The sequence below is a fragment of the Carcharhinus amblyrhynchos genome, chromosome 22, assembly GCF_965287045.1.
Source record: "Carcharhinus amblyrhynchos chromosome 22, sCarAmb.v2.hapA, whole genome shotgun sequence".
In the NCBI taxonomy this organism is placed as follows: Eukaryota; Metazoa; Chordata; class Chondrichthyes; order Carcharhiniformes; family Carcharhinidae; genus Carcharhinus; species Carcharhinus amblyrhynchos.
This window is the reverse complement of record NC_137345.1, coordinates 36,463,883-36,482,773: the sequence shown is the minus strand read 5'-3', so window position 1 is coordinate 36,482,773 and position 18,891 is coordinate 36,463,883. Positions and strand designations below refer to the sequence as shown.

Here is an 18,891-nt window from a genome sequence, read left to right as displayed (position 1 = left end):
CCCAGGACCGGATGGAATGCATCCGAGGGTTCTGAAAGAAATGGCGGAGGTGATAGTGGATGCCTTGGTGGTTATTTTCCAGACGTCGCTGGATTCCAGGGAAGTGCTGGATGATTGGAAAATGGCTGATGTTACGCTGCTGTTTAAGAAGGGTGCCAGGCAAAAGGCGGGGAATTATAGGCCGGTTAGTTTAACGTCTGTGGTAGGTAAAATGTTAGAATCTGTCATTAAGGAGGAAATTGCGAGGCATCTTGAAGGGAATTGCTTGATAGAGCAGACGCAGCACGGTTTCATTAAAGGGAAGTCGTGTATGACAAATTTACTGGAGTTCTATGAGGATGTGTCTAGGGCGGTGGATAGAGGAGAGCCGGTGGATGTGGTCTTTCTAGATTTTCAGAAGACGTTTGACAAAGTACCTCACAAGAGGTTATTGCAGAAGGTCAAGGGACATGGAGTTGGGGGTAGGGTGTTAGCGTGGATAGAGGATTGGTTGTTAAATAGGAGGCAGAGAGTGGGGGTCAACGGGTGCTATTCGGATTGGCAGATGGTGACTAGTGGAGTGCCCCAGGGGTCGGTGCTGGGGCCTCAGCTTTTTACCATTTATATAGATGATCTGGAGGAGGGAACCGAGTGTAGGGTGTCAAAATTTGCTGATGACACCAAGATTGGGGGAACGGCAAATTGTGCGGAGGGTGTGGAGAGTCTGCAGAAGGATCTAGATAGGCTGGGCGAATGGGCCAGGAAATGGCGAATGGAATTTAATGTTGGCAAGTGTGAGGTGGTCCACTTTGGTAGGAAGAATGGTAGGAAGGACTATTACTTACGGGGCGAAAAACTGCAGCAGGCGACAGTGCAGAGGGACCTCGGGGTCCTTGTGCATGAGTCGCAAAAACCCAGCCTGCAGGTGCAGCAGGTGGTCAGGAAGGCGAATGGGATGCTGGCCTTCATAGCGAGGGGGATTGAATATAAAAGTAGGGAGGTCTTGCTGCAGCTGTATAGGGCATTGGTGAGGCCGCAGCTGGAGTACTGTGTGCAGTTTTGGACGCCGCACCTGCGCAAAGATATTTTGGCCTTGGAGGGAGTGCAGAGGAGGTTTACTAGGCTGATACCGGAGTTGAGGGGGTTGAGCTATGAGGAGAGGCTGAATAAACTAGGCTTGTACTCGTTAGAGTTTAGAAGAATGAGGGGAGATCTCATTGAGACGTATAAGATGATGAATGGGATGGATAGGATAGAGGTGGAGAGACTCTTCCCACTCAAAAAAGACAGTAGGACTAGGGGGCACAGCCTCAAGATAAAAGGGGGGCGGTTTAGAACGGAGTTGAGGAGGAACTTCTTCACTCAAAGGGTGGTGAATCTCTGGAATTCTCTGCCCGTTGAAGTGGTGGAGGCTGCCTCGCTAAATAATTTTAAGACGCGGGTTGATGGGTTTTTGATAAGAGAGGGGATTAAGGGTTATGGGGAGAAAGCGGGAAAGTGGAACTGAGCAGCGACAGATCAGCCATGATCTTATTGAATGGCGGGGCAGGCTCGAAGGGCTGGATGGCCTACTCCTGCTCCTATTTCTTATGTTCTTATGTTCTTAAATAATGATTTCCTGCAATGTTTAAGTTTTCAGCATTTTCTTGTCAACAATTGATCTACCTTGACTTTAACAATAATTGTTGCAGAACAAAATAACAGGCAGAGTTTTTAATTTTCTAAACTGATTAGATCAACCAACAAAAGCAAGGTTTCGAATACAGTAACTGAACTAAAACTATTTGTCCAGTCTAATTTGAACTGTTTAACCATAAGTTGAATCCTGGATATTATCTGATTGTATTGATCCCTGACCATTTGTCAAACTAGGTTTTGATACTGAAGGTCTGGATTGTGCTGTGTGGCCAGGTGGAGAAACAGAGGCTTTAACTCGACTTGAAAGGCATTTGGAAAGAAAGGTAAGTTTAAAAAAACCTTTAGATGCTTACATTCCATTTTTTCAAATGAGAAAAATGACTCTGTTTGGCTCTTTAGTTTTAAAAGTAGTCCCAGTCAAAAAAGCAGAAAGCTTTTAAGGGAACATAAGGGAACATTGCAATATGAGTAGCTTGCCTATTGATACCAAGCGGAGACCAGTGGGCAGATGGAAGCTCTATAAATAGACACTTCATCAGTACTGTAGGACACTTTACCACTTGTATTTCTCTTGCAGGCATGGGTAGCAAACTTTGAAAGACCAAGAATGAATGCCTTTTCACTGCTGGCAAGTCCCACAGGCCTCAGTCCCTATCTTCGATTTGGTTGTCTGAGCTGTCGGCTCTTCTACTTTAAACTAACAGATTTATATAAAAAAGTGAGTTAAGTTTCTGTCTTGAGCATTGGAATTATTTGCCGTTGGGAGTTGTCTAATGCTTATCAATCCCATCAGTTTTGTGATTTTGATAAAGTGATTTGATTTATTATTGTCACATGTATTAGTATACTCAAAGTATTGTTTCATGTATGCTATATAGACATACCATTCATAGAGAAGGAAATGAGAGCATGCAGAATGTAGGGTTACAGTCATAGCTAGAGTGTAGAGGAAGATCAATTTAATGAGAGAGTTTAAGAATATTAGAATAAAGTTTTAGAAACATAGAATGAAAGTGAAAATAGAATTGCAAGGTATGCTGGGCACAGCTTGCAAGAAGTCACCTCACTCCAGTGTCATCTTGGACAGGCTTATCTTTTTCGTTATGTTTTTCATGAGATGTAGGCATTGCTGGCTGGGCCAGTGTTTATTGCCCATCCCTAATTGCCACTGTAGCCTGTTGTAATTAAATGAGGCCCCAGCACTGATTCTTGCAGCAGTCTGCGAGTTCCACCCTGCCTCCCTGAAAATTACTTATTTATTCCTACTTTCAGATTTGGCTCACAGAAAACATGTTATTATTACCTCTAATCTCATGAATTCTAATCCGGTGTACAAGCTTACCAAGACTCTTATAAAATTCTTGTGCTATATTCATCAAGTATATTCTGCTAGTTACACCCTTAATGAAACTCATAGATTTGTCAAAACTTATCTTCCTTTCATAAAACAATAAGTATGCCTAATCATATTGTGATTTTCTACATAACTGTTGCCATGCCTAATAAAAACTTACAGCATTTTCCCTATTGTTGAAGTCTAGCCAACTGATCATTAATTCATTTTTCTTTCTCTCCTTCCTTGAACAATGGGATTGCATTTGATAATTCATTGGGTACTAGGATCTATGGACTTCTGGAAGATCAAAATTAATACATCCGCTATCCCTTCCAGCTCTTTAATACCTATTCTAATCAAAAGAAGGGTGGGCCCATTTTGGGATATCTTGCTGAGGCAGAGGACATGGCTGTGGTATTAAGAGTACTTTGTATTACTCTTCATTAAAGAGGATTCTGCCAGTGTCACAGTAAAGGAAAACCAAGCAGAGAAAGTGGATAGGATAAAAAATGAAATAATACCTTAAGGTTGGCAGTGCTCAGTGTCACTCAATCTAAATGATGGGCCTTTTAGGTTGGTGAGGGAATCTATTCCTTTGCCCAGCTTTTTTCCTTTTCCAGTTCTTCATTTTTTTAATTCAACTTGATTTCCTCCAAGATTGTGAATCTAGCATTTACCATAAGCTTTTTCTATTTCATATTAATCTCTATGGGGGAGTTTTACAACAATTTTACATTGCACCCAGATTGCGGTGGGAAAATGTCATAAAATTGGGCGCAATGCCGGGAATGGCACCTGTTGCCATTCCCATTTACCAAAAAAAATTGGCACGATTGGGAGTCTGCCCACAATTTGCATTTTTTTTGCATTCATTACAATGTCATTAGTGAGTTTCACTCCCAATTGTCCCAGTTCACCTAACTGAACTACCTTATTTGCTGCAGTCGAAATCATTGAAGAAAACACCTCCTCTATAAAAGTCAGATACTGGTGCTTGAGCAGTGAGGGTGAACGAGGAGGTAAGTCTCGACATTCAAACTGCTCCTTGCTGCTCTGATGGCATTGTTTTGTGGCAGCCACATCGCATTTCGGATCAGAGGGGCTGCGACTGTACTCTGTTGTTGCTCACAGCATCTGAATTCAAACTCTCAGCACGGGCCCTGCTCTGAGTGCTAACTTCGGGTCAGAGCACTGACTCTGGGTCCTAGTGCAGGCAGCAACAAACACTGTTGCAGGTGGGGGATGGGCTGGAAACTCTCTGAAGTGGTAGTGCTGCAAACTCAGGACTTGTCAAACAGCAGTGTTTGTGACAGTAAAGGGTTCTGGTATGTTTGTGAGTGGGGGGCAATCGTTGGGGGTGCTGTTGCCATTCTGGGACCTGTGGGGGAAGTATGGGGAGTGTGTGGTGTTGAGGGTCTGTGGGAGGCGGGCTATAGGGAGTGGTGTGTTACTGGGGGCTGTGTGCGGTATGGTGAATGTGTATTGCTGGGTGTCTGTTGGGGGGGTATGAGGAGTGTATGTTGCTGAGGGGCTGTGGGGGACTATAGGGAGTGTATATTAGAATCATAGAAACTCTACAGTGCAGAAAGAGGCCATTTGGCCCATCCAGCCTCTATAGACTATAATCTCACCCAGGCTCTACCCCCATATTCCTACATATTAACCTCTAATCCCTCTAATCTGCGCAACTCAGGACACTGAGGGGTAATTTTAACATGGCCAATCAACCTAACCCGCACATCTTTGGACTGTGGAAGGAAACCAGAGCACCTGGAGGAAACCCTCACAGACACGAAGAGAATGTGCAAACTCCACATAGACAGTGACCCAAACCAGGAATCGAACCCAGGTCCCTGGAGCTGTGAAGCACCGGTGCTAACCATTGTGCTACCCTACCACCGTGTTGCTGTGGTTGAGGGGAAGGGGGCTGGGGTTGCATGGGGAGTGTGTGTTGCTGGCCTGCGAGTGAGCAAAGTTCTCTATCTGTCTCTCCACTTCCTCAAATTCTCCTCCGGCCCCCTTCAAATTGACGAAATGGCTTTTGCCATGCAATCTATTGATCTTGCTGTTCTTTTGGTTGCTGCTGGAGCTGAGGAGGAGGAGGATGAATTGCAGGCAGAGGAGATCCGTGCCTTACCAATCACAGGAGTAGAGGGAGACAGCCACCATGGCTGCCATTCACCCAGGAGAAAAAGGGAGCGGAGACCCTGGCAGTCCTAAATGCAGGTATCCTTTGGGCAACTGTCAGACATTGCGTGATGCCTATGGCTCCAGCTCCAAAAGAAGACAGTGCAACATCTGTGCCATTTGTTGCAGGACCTGGCATCTCAGGGCACGGTGGGGGTAAGGGGGGGTGGGGGGGAGAGCACGGTGGAGGAGGGTGGTAGGGGAGACACCCACCCCTGGTGGCCGTGAAAGTGATGGCCGCCTTAAACTTTTACGTCACCAGGTCCTATCAGATAGCCAGTGGAGACATTTGTGGCAGTTCCCAACCATTGGTCCACAAGTTTGTCAAGGAGGTCACGGATGCCCTGCATGCCCGGGCTGGCCAGTATGTCAAACTTGACCTCGACCAGGCCCAGCAGGAAGCTTGGGCTGCAGGATTCACAGCCATCGCGGGGTTGCAGGTGGTTGCAGACTGCACCCACATTGCCCTCATGGCCTCAGTCAGGAATCCAGGAAGATTCATGAACAGAAAGGGCTTCCTTTCAATGAATGTGCAATTGCTGTATGACCATCAGCTGAATATCATAGACGTCTGCATCAGCCACCCCGGCAACATACATGACAGCTTCATATTGAGGAGTTCTGATGTCCTGGAGATCTTTAAGGAGGAGCCCAGGTGCAGGGATGGCTCATGGAGGGCTTAGGATACCCGCTTTGGACTTGGCTGATGATGTTTGTGTGGAGGCCTGAGACTGATGTGGAGATCCAAAATGATGAGACCTACACTGTCACCCGTTCAATAGTGGAGAGGTGCATAGGGCTCCTCAAAATGCAGTTCAGGTGCCTGGACTACTCTGGCAGGACCCTTCAATATAGCCTCTGATATCATCCTGCATTGTGGTGATGTGCAATGCCCTTTGTAACCTGGCTCAGCAGTGAGGGAACCTTTGGAGGAGGGGGAGGAGGGGAACGTGGAGGCCAACCAGCCAGGCATCACTGGGGAGGAGGCTGCCGAGCAACAAGAGGATGAGGTGGACAATGACAAGCAACAGCAGCCAGGCACTGGAGGGCTGGGGCAGCAAGGATCCTCCCCAACCCCCACCCCCATCCCTTCCCTTCCCATCATGCAGCCATGGGCCACAAAATCTTGAGAAGCCTGTTGAGGCCCTCAGCTGTGGCCCAATGTGACTCGACTGTGGCCCTCTGGGACTCCGCCATGGCCTGCTGTGACTCAGCCGTCGCTTGGGACCTACCACTCATGGTGAGGATCTCCTGCCCCAGACTTTCCACTGTGGATGCCACCCTTGCAGTGTTAGCCAGGGAACCTGAAAGCTTTGGGGACTCGTCCCGATAGCCTCGCTATTGGTCCAAAGTGGCTGTCAAACCTTCCTGTTTACCTGGCTCTGTTGCTGCATCTCCAGCAGCTGAGGGCAAAGTGATCTCAGAGGTCCAGCATGTAGCCTGAGGCCAGCTGAGTCCTCACCTCCGGCAAGCCCCCGTGTGCCAGAGGCCTCGGATGTTCCATCCTCCACCCGACACATCAGCAGATGTGTCGTGCGCACCAGAGACTGACCCAGATGTCTCACCACTAACTTGACCCACTAATGTGAGAGTCTCTGGGATGATGAGTTGCAAGGTGGAAGGTGACACAAAACTGGTGCTGGCCTTGGAGGTCCCTTCATCTACTTTCTCTGAGGATTCTTCTGTGCTGTCAGGGGCAGGGCGGGCAGGAGCAGAAGTGAGGGCCATGATACCAGGTGGCCCGGGCGCATTGAGGTCCCTTCCTGTAACATAGGACACAAGATGAACTGCAAGGGAGGGAGAGAAATCTGGGCTGCATGCAACTTACTTTCTCCAACAAATAGAGGATTTGCAGATGCTCACTTCTATGCTTCAGCATGACCATGCTGTCTCTAATGGTCCACATGCCCTTCTCTCCTGCAGACTCCAGTGTCCGCTCCTCAAAGGGGATCATTTAGGAGGAAGATGCTAGATGAGGTTAAACACTTACCCTTGCTGCCGGATTAGGTCATTCTGTTTTTTGCGGCACTGCTTCCCATTCTCCTCGCCAGTGCCCTGGCACTAACACATGCTGCCACTGCCTGCCAGGCTGTGTTTCCATCCTTTCCTCTGGGATACATCCCACCTTGTCCCTATTGCTTCCAGGTCAGCATCTGAAAAATGGGAGCTGTCTTCCTGAAGGCCATTTCTTCTTGCACTGCCTGCTGTCTGGTCATCCTTGGGGGTTTTTTGGAGCTCTCCCTTGTTAGGGATGATCAGCTGCTGGCAATTTGGGGTAAGGGGGTTGGTAATATTGAGGGGGGGAGGGGGAGGTTGCATCTAGCCTGTGGGAGTTTTGTCAGCAGAGTTTTTTTTCAGTTTTCCTGCACATGCGCAGTTTGTGGCTCTGATGTGAGATGTTGGCTGCCTGGCGAATTAAGCCTGCCCACTGCCTCTAGCAGCTAAAAATGGTCTAGTCCATATTTCCAAAGACTAAGTGCATAAAATTGGGAGTGAAAACTTACCCAAAAAATGGATCAGTAACTCTTCCGTTTTCATGCTAGCTCAACACTGAGAAAAATTCTTGCAAAATTCTGCCCTCTATCTTTAGTTATTCAGGGCACTGTAGCTTTAAATACCCTTTCTTTTCTCCCCTCGGGTAAGTGTCAACATTTGTACCTGAACTATCTGTTCTTTGAAGGCTATTTACTGTTTTACCTCTCAGTAATCCAAATCATCAGATCTGTTTTTAGTTTGCTGAGATTAGTTCTCTTCCAGTTTGAGTATTTTCACACTTGAAACGTCTTTGTCCTTTTCCATTTCTGTTTTATTCTAAGCTGAATGATATTGTGATTATTGTTGTTCAAGTAATTACCACTTCATTCTCCAGATGATAATCCAATATTGCTGCCCCCCTAGTTGGGCTGGGAACAAACAAATTAGTTCACTTCATAATTTCAGGAAGTATTCACCCTTTTTATATTTCAAACTGTTATTGCTCAATTTAGGTTAGTAGAAGTCTCTACAGCTAGGCTGTAGCTTTTACATCTTTTAGTAATTTGCCTCTGGCCTATATTATGTTGTGATATAGAGATGTTGACATTGGACTGGGGCGGACACAGTAAGAAGTCTCTTAACACCAGGTTAGAGTCCAGCAGGTTTATTTGGTATCAAAAGCTTTTGGAGCGCTGCTCCTTCATCTCAACTCTCCACTCACCTGATGAAGGAGCAGCACTCCGAAAACTCATAATCCCAAATTAACCTGTTGTAGTTTAACCTAGTGTTGTGAGACTTCTTCCTATATTACACTGTTGTCAGATAAATTAAGTTATTTGTTTTGGATTTTTCTCTTTTTAGATAAAGAAGACCGATTCGCCACCACTTTCTCTCTATGGCCAGCTTCTGTGGCGTGAGTTTTTCTATACAGCAGCAACAAATAATCCATGCTTTGACAAAATGGAGGGAAATCCAATCTGTGTGCGTATACCTTGGGACAAGAATCCTGTCTCGCTAGCTAAATGGGCAGAGGGGAAAACTGGCTATCCATGGATTGATGCTATTATGACCCAGCTGCGTCAGGAAGGTTGGATCCATCACCTCGCCCGACATGCTGTGGCATGCTTCCTAACACGAGGAGACCTCTGGATCAGCTGGGAGGAAGGAATGAAGGTATAGGAGCAGATAATGGTGAATGTATGATTTCTGATGGAGTGAGTTAGGGATGGGTGGGGAAGTATGCAATAGGGTGCCTCAGCGGTTTTTTATTCATTCGAGGAACTTGGGCAGCGCTGACTGGCCAGTATTTATTGCCCATTAGGATCATTGAGAGTCAGTTAGCTCAGTTGGCTAGGCAGCTGGTTCATGATGCAGAGTGGCGCCAACAGTGCAAGGTTATTCATGAAGGCCCCGCCTTGCCAATCTTGCTCCTTGCCTGAAGTGTGGTGATCCTCAGGTTAAATCACCACCATTCATCTCTTCCTCTCAAAGGAGAAAGTAGCCTATGGTTGACTGGGACAATGGTGACTTTACCTTTATTGGAATCATTGTTTTTCATACTTCATTACATAAATGAACTGAACTTTGGATATAGGAACTGCAAGTTTTGAAATTTGCAGATGTTGCAAAACTTGGCATCCAAGTGCACATGATAGCAGACTTCAGTAGAACATGGACAGACTGATGAAATAGGTAGCCACATGGTAGATGCAATTTTAATGCAGTTAAGTGTGAAGTAATGAACACTGGGAGAAGGAGCACAAGAGAGACAGTATAGTCTAATCTATGCTATTTTAAGAGGGAGATGCAAGAGCAGAGAAATCTGGTGCTGTGTATTCACAAATCCTTGAATTTGACAGATAAAAGCTGCTCTGATGAAGGGTCATCCAGACTCAGCATTGGCTCTATTTTCTCACCACAGATGATGTCAGACCTGCTGAGATTTTCTAGCATTTTCTGCTTTTGCCTAAATTTGACAGGCCAACTTGAGGTGGTTGTGTTATGTATGTTGGGGCATACCCCCTTTAAGGGAATGAGCCATGTCATAGAATCATAGAAACCCTACAGTGCAGAAAGAGGCCACCTGGCCCATCGAGTCAGAACCGACCACAAATCCCACCCAGGCCCTACCGCCCGCACCCCCCCCCCCCACCGCCCCCCCCCCCCCCCCCCACCCCCCCGCCCACCATCCCCACATATTTATCTGCTAATCCCTCTAGCCTGTGCATCCACGACCTGGGATGTGGGGTGAGCTGGGTGGTAACTGCCCTGAATGGGCAGTCAACGCTTTGGTGTGGAAAAGTAGGCTGAATAAAGTCCGTGTCCCTGACACCTGACTGTGAGGTAGTTCTTGAGGCGAAGCCTCAGTACTAAGAGATTTAACAATTAAGGAGTTGTAGGGCATTCTGGTTTTGTAACCAGGGAACTGAATACAAGGAAGTCTGCTAAATCTTTACTGGTTATACCTCTGGATTATTGTGGACAAAATCTGAGAACCACTCTTTAGGAAGGATATTGAGGATTCGAAGAGTACAGAGGTTATTAGCCAGAATGATACCAAATATGAGGGACTTCAGTGGAGATCTTGGGCTGTAGTGAATGTTAAGGGGCACTTAATAGAGGTACTCAAAATTGAGGCGTTTTGTTCAGAAATTGATACATAGATGATGCATTTGCAATATTTGAATCTATAGCCAAATGTAAAGATTGTTTTATCTATTGTAACATGCTCCATATCCTCAATTCACTTTTGAGATGGAGCAGTCTTTTGCACTCACTTTCCATGATGTGTTAGATGAGAAATCTTCAAAGGGATATTCCACTGTTGTATATTGCAAGCCTTCCTTTACCTATCAATACATACAGTTAGGATTTGTGCAGACTCACACACTATAAGATTGGTCATTTCAGCAATCTTATAAATAGGGCCCTAGCCATTTGCTCACCTTTAAAGCTCAGCAGAGAAATGGATTGCAAAACAATGGTAATCTTAATCAGATCTTGCCAATTGAATATTGTGAAAACTCTCAAATGGTCCATAGGATGCAATTTTTGAACCTGAAAAGTGCTTGATCAACTAAAATTATCATGGTAAGGCAAAATGTCTCAAAAATTTCAACAATAGGTAAAGGAAGCCATTTCCCACTGCTGCTATATAATGACTACACACATGGTTCTTTCCACTAACAGTCCAAAAAGACATTCCACCTACCACACAATCACCACACCACATGGACAACATCATGTATGAATTTTGGTGCCAGTGCAAAACCAGGTACATGCATCATACATCCCAGTGACTGGCCAATTGAATCAAATGTGTTCCTCCGCTTGTTCGTGATGGACAGAATGCACATGATACTCTGTCAGACTGCACTTGCAAGACCCAAAACTAAACAACCTATTTTTGGATACGATTCTGAGATTGGCAATGGAGATTGGAGAGCACTTGCTGTTCTATGCTGAATGTGGCAATAACTACCCTAACAACCAACTTAAGATGATCAGTCAAACTTATAATGTGGCAAATTTACATTTGCCAGAAGCAAGATGCATTCATACACAGGCACCCATTCTCTGCAAACAAAAGTAATATGTTCAAGCCTTTTTTTTAATTACCCAGGAGCCTACAGTTCTGCATAGCTTTCTCCATGGTAATACCTCAGCCACTCAACCAACCTTTTCTCCGATAATCTAAATTGTTGTGATTGCTTGAAATTATCATTCTTGGTGCTTGTCCTGCAAAGCAAAAATATTTGTCTGTCTTTTGAGTAAAATTTAATAAACTGTTTCCTCTGGCAAGTGAGTCAATAACCAGAGGCCAAAATTTTAAAATTATCATGGAAAAAAAACTAGACAGGAAATGGGAAATTATTTCACCAGAGGCTGTTGTGATCTTAATCACACTACCTGAGACGATGATGGAACCAGATTCCATGGGAACCTCCAAAGAAAAATGGACGTATACCTGAAGTGAATATATTTTATAGAAAGCTGGATATTGACGTAATTGGATAGCTCTCGCAAAAGAGCCAGCACAGGTATGATGGACTAATTGGCCCTCTTCAAATTCATATAACAAAGGTCTGTCAACAAAAGAAGGTACTATCTATATTGCATTTTAGGAATGTTAATTGATAACCATATCTTACAACTTTCCTGTCTCTACATTTATTAGAGAAACTGTCCATATAAAGTTTCAGTGTTATTACACCTTCCTGTTGGTGGTGCTGTGACACTGTGGTTTGATGTCTCCTAGCTCCTCCACCTGAAGTGCAGAGAAATTTCTGTCTCTAGCAAGCTATACTTAGTTTGCTTCCAAAACTACTCTTCCAGATTAGATGAAAGTAAGGTCAGAATGAATAGCTGGAGTGGATTGTTGTTGTCCAATCCTGGTCCAATTACTCCCTACCCTCTAAACCCACTTCTTCCCAAAGACTACATTTATTTTGGATTTGTGTTGGCTTATAGAAATGTAAATGTGATTTCCAGGATCGGACTGATTCAGCACACACTATCCACACTTACAAGTTATTAATATAATTTGAAGGTTCAAACACTAGGCAAAGATTTTCAAAATCCTTTAATCAAATATTCTTGATAGGAACTTCTGTCATATCGCCAGGAAAATATATCTTCAGATGGTATCCTTTTAAGAACTACATGGGGTGACTTTCCACTGTAACTTACAAAAAGGTGGGGCATACTAAATAATTGAGGACCAAAGGGAACTGCAATGGGATGTTAATCAGACAGTGGAACTGAATGACAGTATATGTGAAGTAGCATGTGGTGGTCTTTGCTGGGGGAAAACGTAGCTTTTTTTCATACCTGCATAATCACTAACTGGATACTGGGTTTTATGGTAAATTTAAGATAAAAATGTTGGGTGGAATTTTCCAGCCCTGGTAGCAGCAATTTTTTTGGCAGGCAAGAGTGGAATATTCAAGTAGGTCAAAAATCAGATTTCTGCCGGTGGGAAATCGGTTCAGAATTTTCCTCTCGTTGTTTTCATGGTGGGCTGATGAAAGGTTGGATTTCCTACTGATGCTTAGGAGGAATACAATTCGCAGGCATTACCATGTAGTGAATGCACATTAAAAACACTATTCAAAATCACGTTTATAAGTGAGTGGCATACAGCTGTCTGCCTCACTTCATTGATGACTTTGTGGTGAGCACAACACTCATTGCTTACTTGCGACATGCTGCTCCAGGTTCTCACTAGTGCCAGTGCGATGCCACACTGGCTTCCTCCATGCTCTAGAAGTATGTGTTCAGCAGGGCTGCACTCTGACCAGGAGGTGAATGGGGGAATGGAGAATAGAAACATGTGGGACACTGGGCTATGGTGGACTGAGGTTTGGGAGGGGGGAGGACAACTGGGGCATTGGGCTATGGGTTTAGAGAGTGAGGGGACGATGGCAGACGGAGGGGAGATTGAGGGTAGGGAAGATGTAACCCAACATGGAAGACTAGCACAAAGAAAAGTGGATGGGTGGAATCGACCTGTGTGAATGGGAGGGAATGCATGCAGAATCTGAAATACAAGGTGTTCTATTATTGTAGAACAAGAAGGCTTGGTTGCACAGAGATTCATTTAAGACAGGAGAGGGAGAAGCATGCACATGAGGGATGGGTTGCACAGAGACTCATGGAGGAAGGAGGGGGATAAGGAAGGAAACTATGTTGTCATCAGTAAACAAGGAAATGGGAGCATATGTTGAATGTCTGTTATAGTCTCTAGGCTAGGGACAAAAAATCAGGGTGAAACATCAAAGGCAGTCCTGCGGCTATGCATGACACATACATTGTTGTCGCGCTCCAAGGAGGGCAGAAACTACATACTTAATTTGGAGAAGGCATAGCTTGGTGTGCTAGGCATCATTGTGGTCTTATGCTCATTGGACATCGGGTTGTCAGGCATGGTACTAGACTGCAGATGAGATAGCATTTGCAGCATGTGACTGGGGAAAATGTACTAAAGCATGGGGAATTCTGAGGTCTTCTGATGGGGTGGGAGGTGGGGGGGGATAGTTTGGGTTGGGGGGTGTTCCTCTCTGATTGCACTCAGCCTCAAGATGGGGAAGGGGTGATATCCACATAGGGCATGGGGACATCAACAGTGATTGGTTCAGTGGGGAGGGCTGGCATGTCCACCATGGCTACAATGGGATCCAGGGTTACTGGGGAGGCTTGAGAATAACTGGAGGCTCCAGGAAGATTAGAGGGACCCAAACACTGTCAGATGGAACATAAGAACAAGGAGCAGGAGCAGAAGTAGGGGATTCTGGGAGGGTCAAAGCTAGTCTCAATAAAAGTGCTGCAGCACCATCCTGAAACCCCATGTTGTGCAGTTAGAAAACTTGGAAAAAATCTGAATGGGAGGGGTATGAAACAGTGTAGATGGAGTGCACAGCTGGACTCAGGAGTCCTTTCAGGGATACTCTCAGGGTCCCAACATTGGAATAGAGTCAGATCTGAGAGAAAAGAGGAAGACTTTCCTCTTTTCCTCTGAGAAAGGAGGAAGACTTTCTCGAAGCAATTTTACTCATTGCCTTTTGATATAATTAAACAAGAGACAGTAAAATTGGCCCTGAGCTTTAACAGAGGTAAGTGATAATGAAAAATCAGCATACCAGATCGGAGACTGTGGGAGTGCCTTTGGTAAGGTGCTGCATTTCATGAATGTTACCAAACCTCTTCCAATCTTTGTGGGATTGGAATTGAGATATCAAGAATCAGGTTTGGTACCTAGGTCACCTAGGTCTACAAAAGTGCACCTCAGCGTCAAGGCTGTATCAGTGAAAAGCTAGTAGCACAGATGGCATCCTCTGTTTGCGAACAAGAGGTCTACTATATTAACCCAGTATTCATTAATTTGTTGCATCCGTGAATCCTTACAGAGAAGGAGTAAGTAATGGAGCTTGCGCTTAGTGCTGCCTCATTGATGGCAGTGCTCTGATTCAGGAGAAGGGCCCAGTACCGCATAGCACAGCTTCTGGATGAGGCTCAGCTTGAGGTCCATTGTTCAGGGAAGCCCAAGCAACACCCTCGGACGAGGACGTCGTGGAGGCAACTCGCACAAACCAGGGGTCTACCAAAGAAGACTTTGCTACCTTGGGATGTGAAAAATAACACCATGCCCATCTGCGCTTATCAAGAGATGTGGTGGATCATATCTACCGCATTCTGTGGGAGAATTTATATTCCATGGACAGGGAGGACACCCCATGCCTGATGGTCACCATCAAGCTTAATTTTTTTGCCTATGGATCATTCCAGGGATACAAAGGGGACCTATGTGGTATCTCTCAGACATCAGCACATAATGTATCATGGAGGTAACTGATCCTGTCTACAGTAAGGCTCATCATTATGTGAAATTCACTTTCAGCGGAGCTAGCCAGGCTACTACATTTCTGGATTTGCAGCTATTTTAGCATTACCTAAAGTAATGGATGCACTGGATCACATGGACTTCTCCATAGCTGCAGCCACTGATGGAAATGATTCCATTCCCTAAATGCTCAACTGGTGTGTGATCTTCAGAAGCACATTATGCACGTTTGTGCCAGGTACCCTTGGAGTTTTCATGATTTGCACATCCTGAGCCACACATAGATGCCTCATTTATTGAAATGAACCCAGGGATTACAGGGATGACTGGGGATGAGGGGTACCCATTCAGATAATGGCTCATAACATTCATGTACCATCATTAGAAATAAGAGGCACAAAATAAGATCATGCATAGGTTAACATGAGCCATCATCAAGCAGCCATATGCATCTTGAAAATTCTGACTGCTCAGGTTGGGCTCTGTGGTATTTTTCGTAGATGGTGTCCCACAAAATTGTGATGCCCTTCACAACCTGGTGTCTCAAAGGCATGGAGGAGGGTGTGAGTTCCTTGGATGAGGAAGGGCAGGAATCTGAGAGGGAAGGTGAGGGTTAGCATCCACATGAGGATGCCATTGAAGAAGCATGATGTGGAAAATGTGCCCATGCCACACTGATAATAAGATTCCAGGAGGAGCAAGGTGCAGGTGAGCAGGCAAAGCCACATTTTTTCTGTCCCTTACTGCCCTGCCAGTATACTGAAAGGTCTTTACAACCAGCTACATCAAGAGCAAGTTCAGCATTTGGACATGCAACACCTAATCTTTGGAAAGGGGTGCAGTAAGCCCTGCATCCTTGTGCTCTGGGAAGTAAAATTATGGACAACAACATAACCTAATGAGAATCTTTAAGCAAATACTGAAGATGTGCATAGTTGGAGAGACCATCATGGCTGCAGGTCCTGTGCTTTGACAGTTCCAGTGAATGATGTGGAGATGCCAGCGTTGGACTGGGGTGAGCACAGTAAGAAGTCTCACAACACCAGGTTAAAGTTCAACAGGCTTATTTGGTAACACAAGCTTTCGCAGTGTTGCTCCTTCTTCAGGTGAGTGAAGAGTTGTGTTCAGAAACAGGGCATATATAGACACAAACTCAATTTACAAGATAATGGTTGTATTGCGAGTCTTTACAGGTGACCAAGCCTTAAAGGTGCAGACAATGTGAGTGGAGAGAGGATTAAGCACAGGTTAAAGAGATGTGTATTGTTTCCAGCCAGGACAGTTAGTGAGGTTTTGCAAGCCCAGGCAAGTCGTGGGGATTACAGATAGTGTAACATGAATCCAAAATCCGGGTTGAAGCCATCCTCATGTGTGCAGAATTTGGCCATCAGTTTCTGCTCAGCGATTCTGCATTGTCATGTATTGTGAAGGCCGCCTTGGAGAACGCTTACCCGAAGATCAGAGGCCAAATGCCCGTGACTGCTGAAGTGTCCTTCCAACAGGAAGAGAACACTCCTGCCTGGTGATTGTCGAGCGGTCTTCATTCATCAGTTGTCGTAGTGCCTGCATAGTCTCCCCAATGTACCATGCCTCGGGATATCCTTTCCTGCAGCATACCAGGTAGATAACATTGGTCGAGTCGAAGAGTATATACCGTGTACCTGGTGGATGGTGATCTCATGTGAGATGGTGGCATCCATGTCGATGATCCGGCACATCTTGCAGAGGTTGCTGTGGCAGGGTTGTGTGGTGTTGTGGTCACTGTTCTCCTGAAGGCTGGGTGGTTTGTTGTGGACAGTGATCTGTTTGAGATTGTGCGGTTGCTTGAAGGCAAGAAATGGGGATGTGGGAATGGCTTTGGCGAGATTTTCATCTTCAGTGATGACATGTTGAAGGCTCCGGAGAACATGTCGTAGCTCCTCTGCTCTGGGGAGTATTGGATGAAGAAGGGTACTCTGTCTGCCATGCCCTGTGTTAGTCTTCTGAGAAGGTCAGTGCGGTTTTTCACTGGGGCACATTGGAACTGTCGATCGATGAGTTGAGCGCCATATTCTGTTCTTATGAGGGTATCTTTCAGCATCTGTAGGCATCTGTTGTGATCCTCTGCATCTGAGCAGATCCTGTGTATACGGAGGGCTTATCCATAGGACATGGCTTCTTTAACGTGTTTAGGGTGGAAGCTGGAGAAGTGGAGCAATGTGAGGTTATCTATGGGCTTGCAGTACAGTGAAGTGCTGGGGTGACCATCCTTGATGAGATGTGTGTGCCCAAGAATGCAGCCGATTCCAGAGAGTAGTCCATGGTGAGTCTGGAACTTGTTGATGTCATCATGTAGTTGTTTCAGTGAATGTTCGCCATGAGTCCAAAGGAAGAAAATGTCATTGATGCATCCAGTGTGTAGGGTCGGTTGTAGGTCCTGTGCAGTGAAGAGGTCTTGTTTGAATCTGTGCATGAAGATGTTGGCATATTGAGGTGCAAATTTGGTCCCCATGACTGTTGTGTGTGCCCGGATGAAGAACTAGTTGTTGAAGATGAAGATGTTGTGATCCAGGATGAAGTGGATGAATTGTAGAATTGCATCTGGACATTGGCAGTTGTCGGCATCGAAGTAGGGTAGGGTGGAGTAGGGTAGAAAGAAGGGTAGGTTGAAGTAGGCATTTTGTACCTGAAGAAGGGAAAGGGTTAATGGATTTTATACCTAGAATATGCCACAAACATAACCTTTCATAATGATTGATTTTCTCATGCTTATACTGCTCCTGTCATTAATACAAGTTATTTGTTCATGTGTTACATGCTTGAACTCTCATTTTTATAAAGACAGATAGTTTAATGTGGCTGTTATTTTGCAGACTTTGCAAATCTTTCCTATTTGTGTTAGTTGGACATTGTTACACAAATGGTATATTATGATACCGGCTTTTGACAGCTGCTGATGGCAGATCTCAATTCCAGCTTTTAACAGGAAGAGTCCTGTTGGGGCAGCCACAATTGCACAAGTAACTTCAAAGACAGGGAAGCCAGTACTGCTGCAGAAGGGTTTTGAATCATGACCGGATTGAAGACTGTGTTGTGACTGCAGGACTGTAATTCCTGATTAAATCTGGGTCTGAATCACGACCAAGGAAGGAAGAACCAGAGTTCTGGCTGGAATTGGGACTTTGAATCATGATTACTACTGGAGCTCATAATGTATAAATGCCCACTTGTGTTTGTGTTCTATGAGAGGTCTGGTAGTCCGTTGTGAGGAATCAGTTCTCCCAAAGCTCTGGAATAAACACCAGAGCTTTGAAATAAAAACCACTGTATTTTGACTCACTAACAGTCTCAGAGGTATTATTTTACCTACAACAGCGTTGAGTGGTGAGGGAGCTGCAGCAGTGCTTTCATCATGGGACTTTGGACTCATGGCGAACATTCACTGAAACAGCTACATGATGATATCGACAAGTTCCATCCCACCATCACACTCACCATGGACCACTCTCTGGAATCGGTTGCATTCTTGGACATGCACATCTCCATCAAGAGCAGTCACCTCAGCACTTCACTGTACCACAGGCCCATGGATAACCTCACGATGCTCCACTTCTCTAGCTTCCACCCTAAATATGTTAAAGAAGCCATCTCCTATGGCCAATCCCTCCATATACACAGGATTTGCTCAGATGAAGAGGATTGTAACAGACACCTCCAGATGCTGAAAGACACCCTCGTAAGACCTGAATATGGCACTCAACTCATTGATCGACAGTTCCGACATGCCGCATGAAAACCACACCAACCTCCTCAGAAGATAAACAGGGTATACAGCAGACAGAATACCCTTGGTCATCCAGTACTTCCCTGAAGTGGAGAAACTATGACATCTTCTCAGGAGCCTTCAACATGTTGTCAATGAAGATGAACATCTCACTAAGGCCATCCCCACACCTCA

General features: G+C 45.2%; 1 protein-coding gene across 1 annotated transcript in view; it reads left to right on the top strand.

Moving 5' to 3' along the window:
* LOC145357057 (cryptochrome-1-like) overlaps window positions 1–18,891 on the top strand; it is an 83,759-nt gene that overhangs the window by 32,626 nt on the left and 32,242 nt on the right. The window contains exons 5-7 of the mRNA XM_080210129.1: window positions 1,852–1,940; window positions 2,195–2,335; window positions 8,477–8,788. Of these exons, the coding sequence (XP_080066255.1) occupies window positions 1,852–1,940; window positions 2,195–2,335; window positions 8,477–8,788 (542 nt within the window). The remainder of the gene's footprint in view (window positions 1–1,851; window positions 1,941–2,194; window positions 2,336–8,476; window positions 8,789–18,891) is intronic.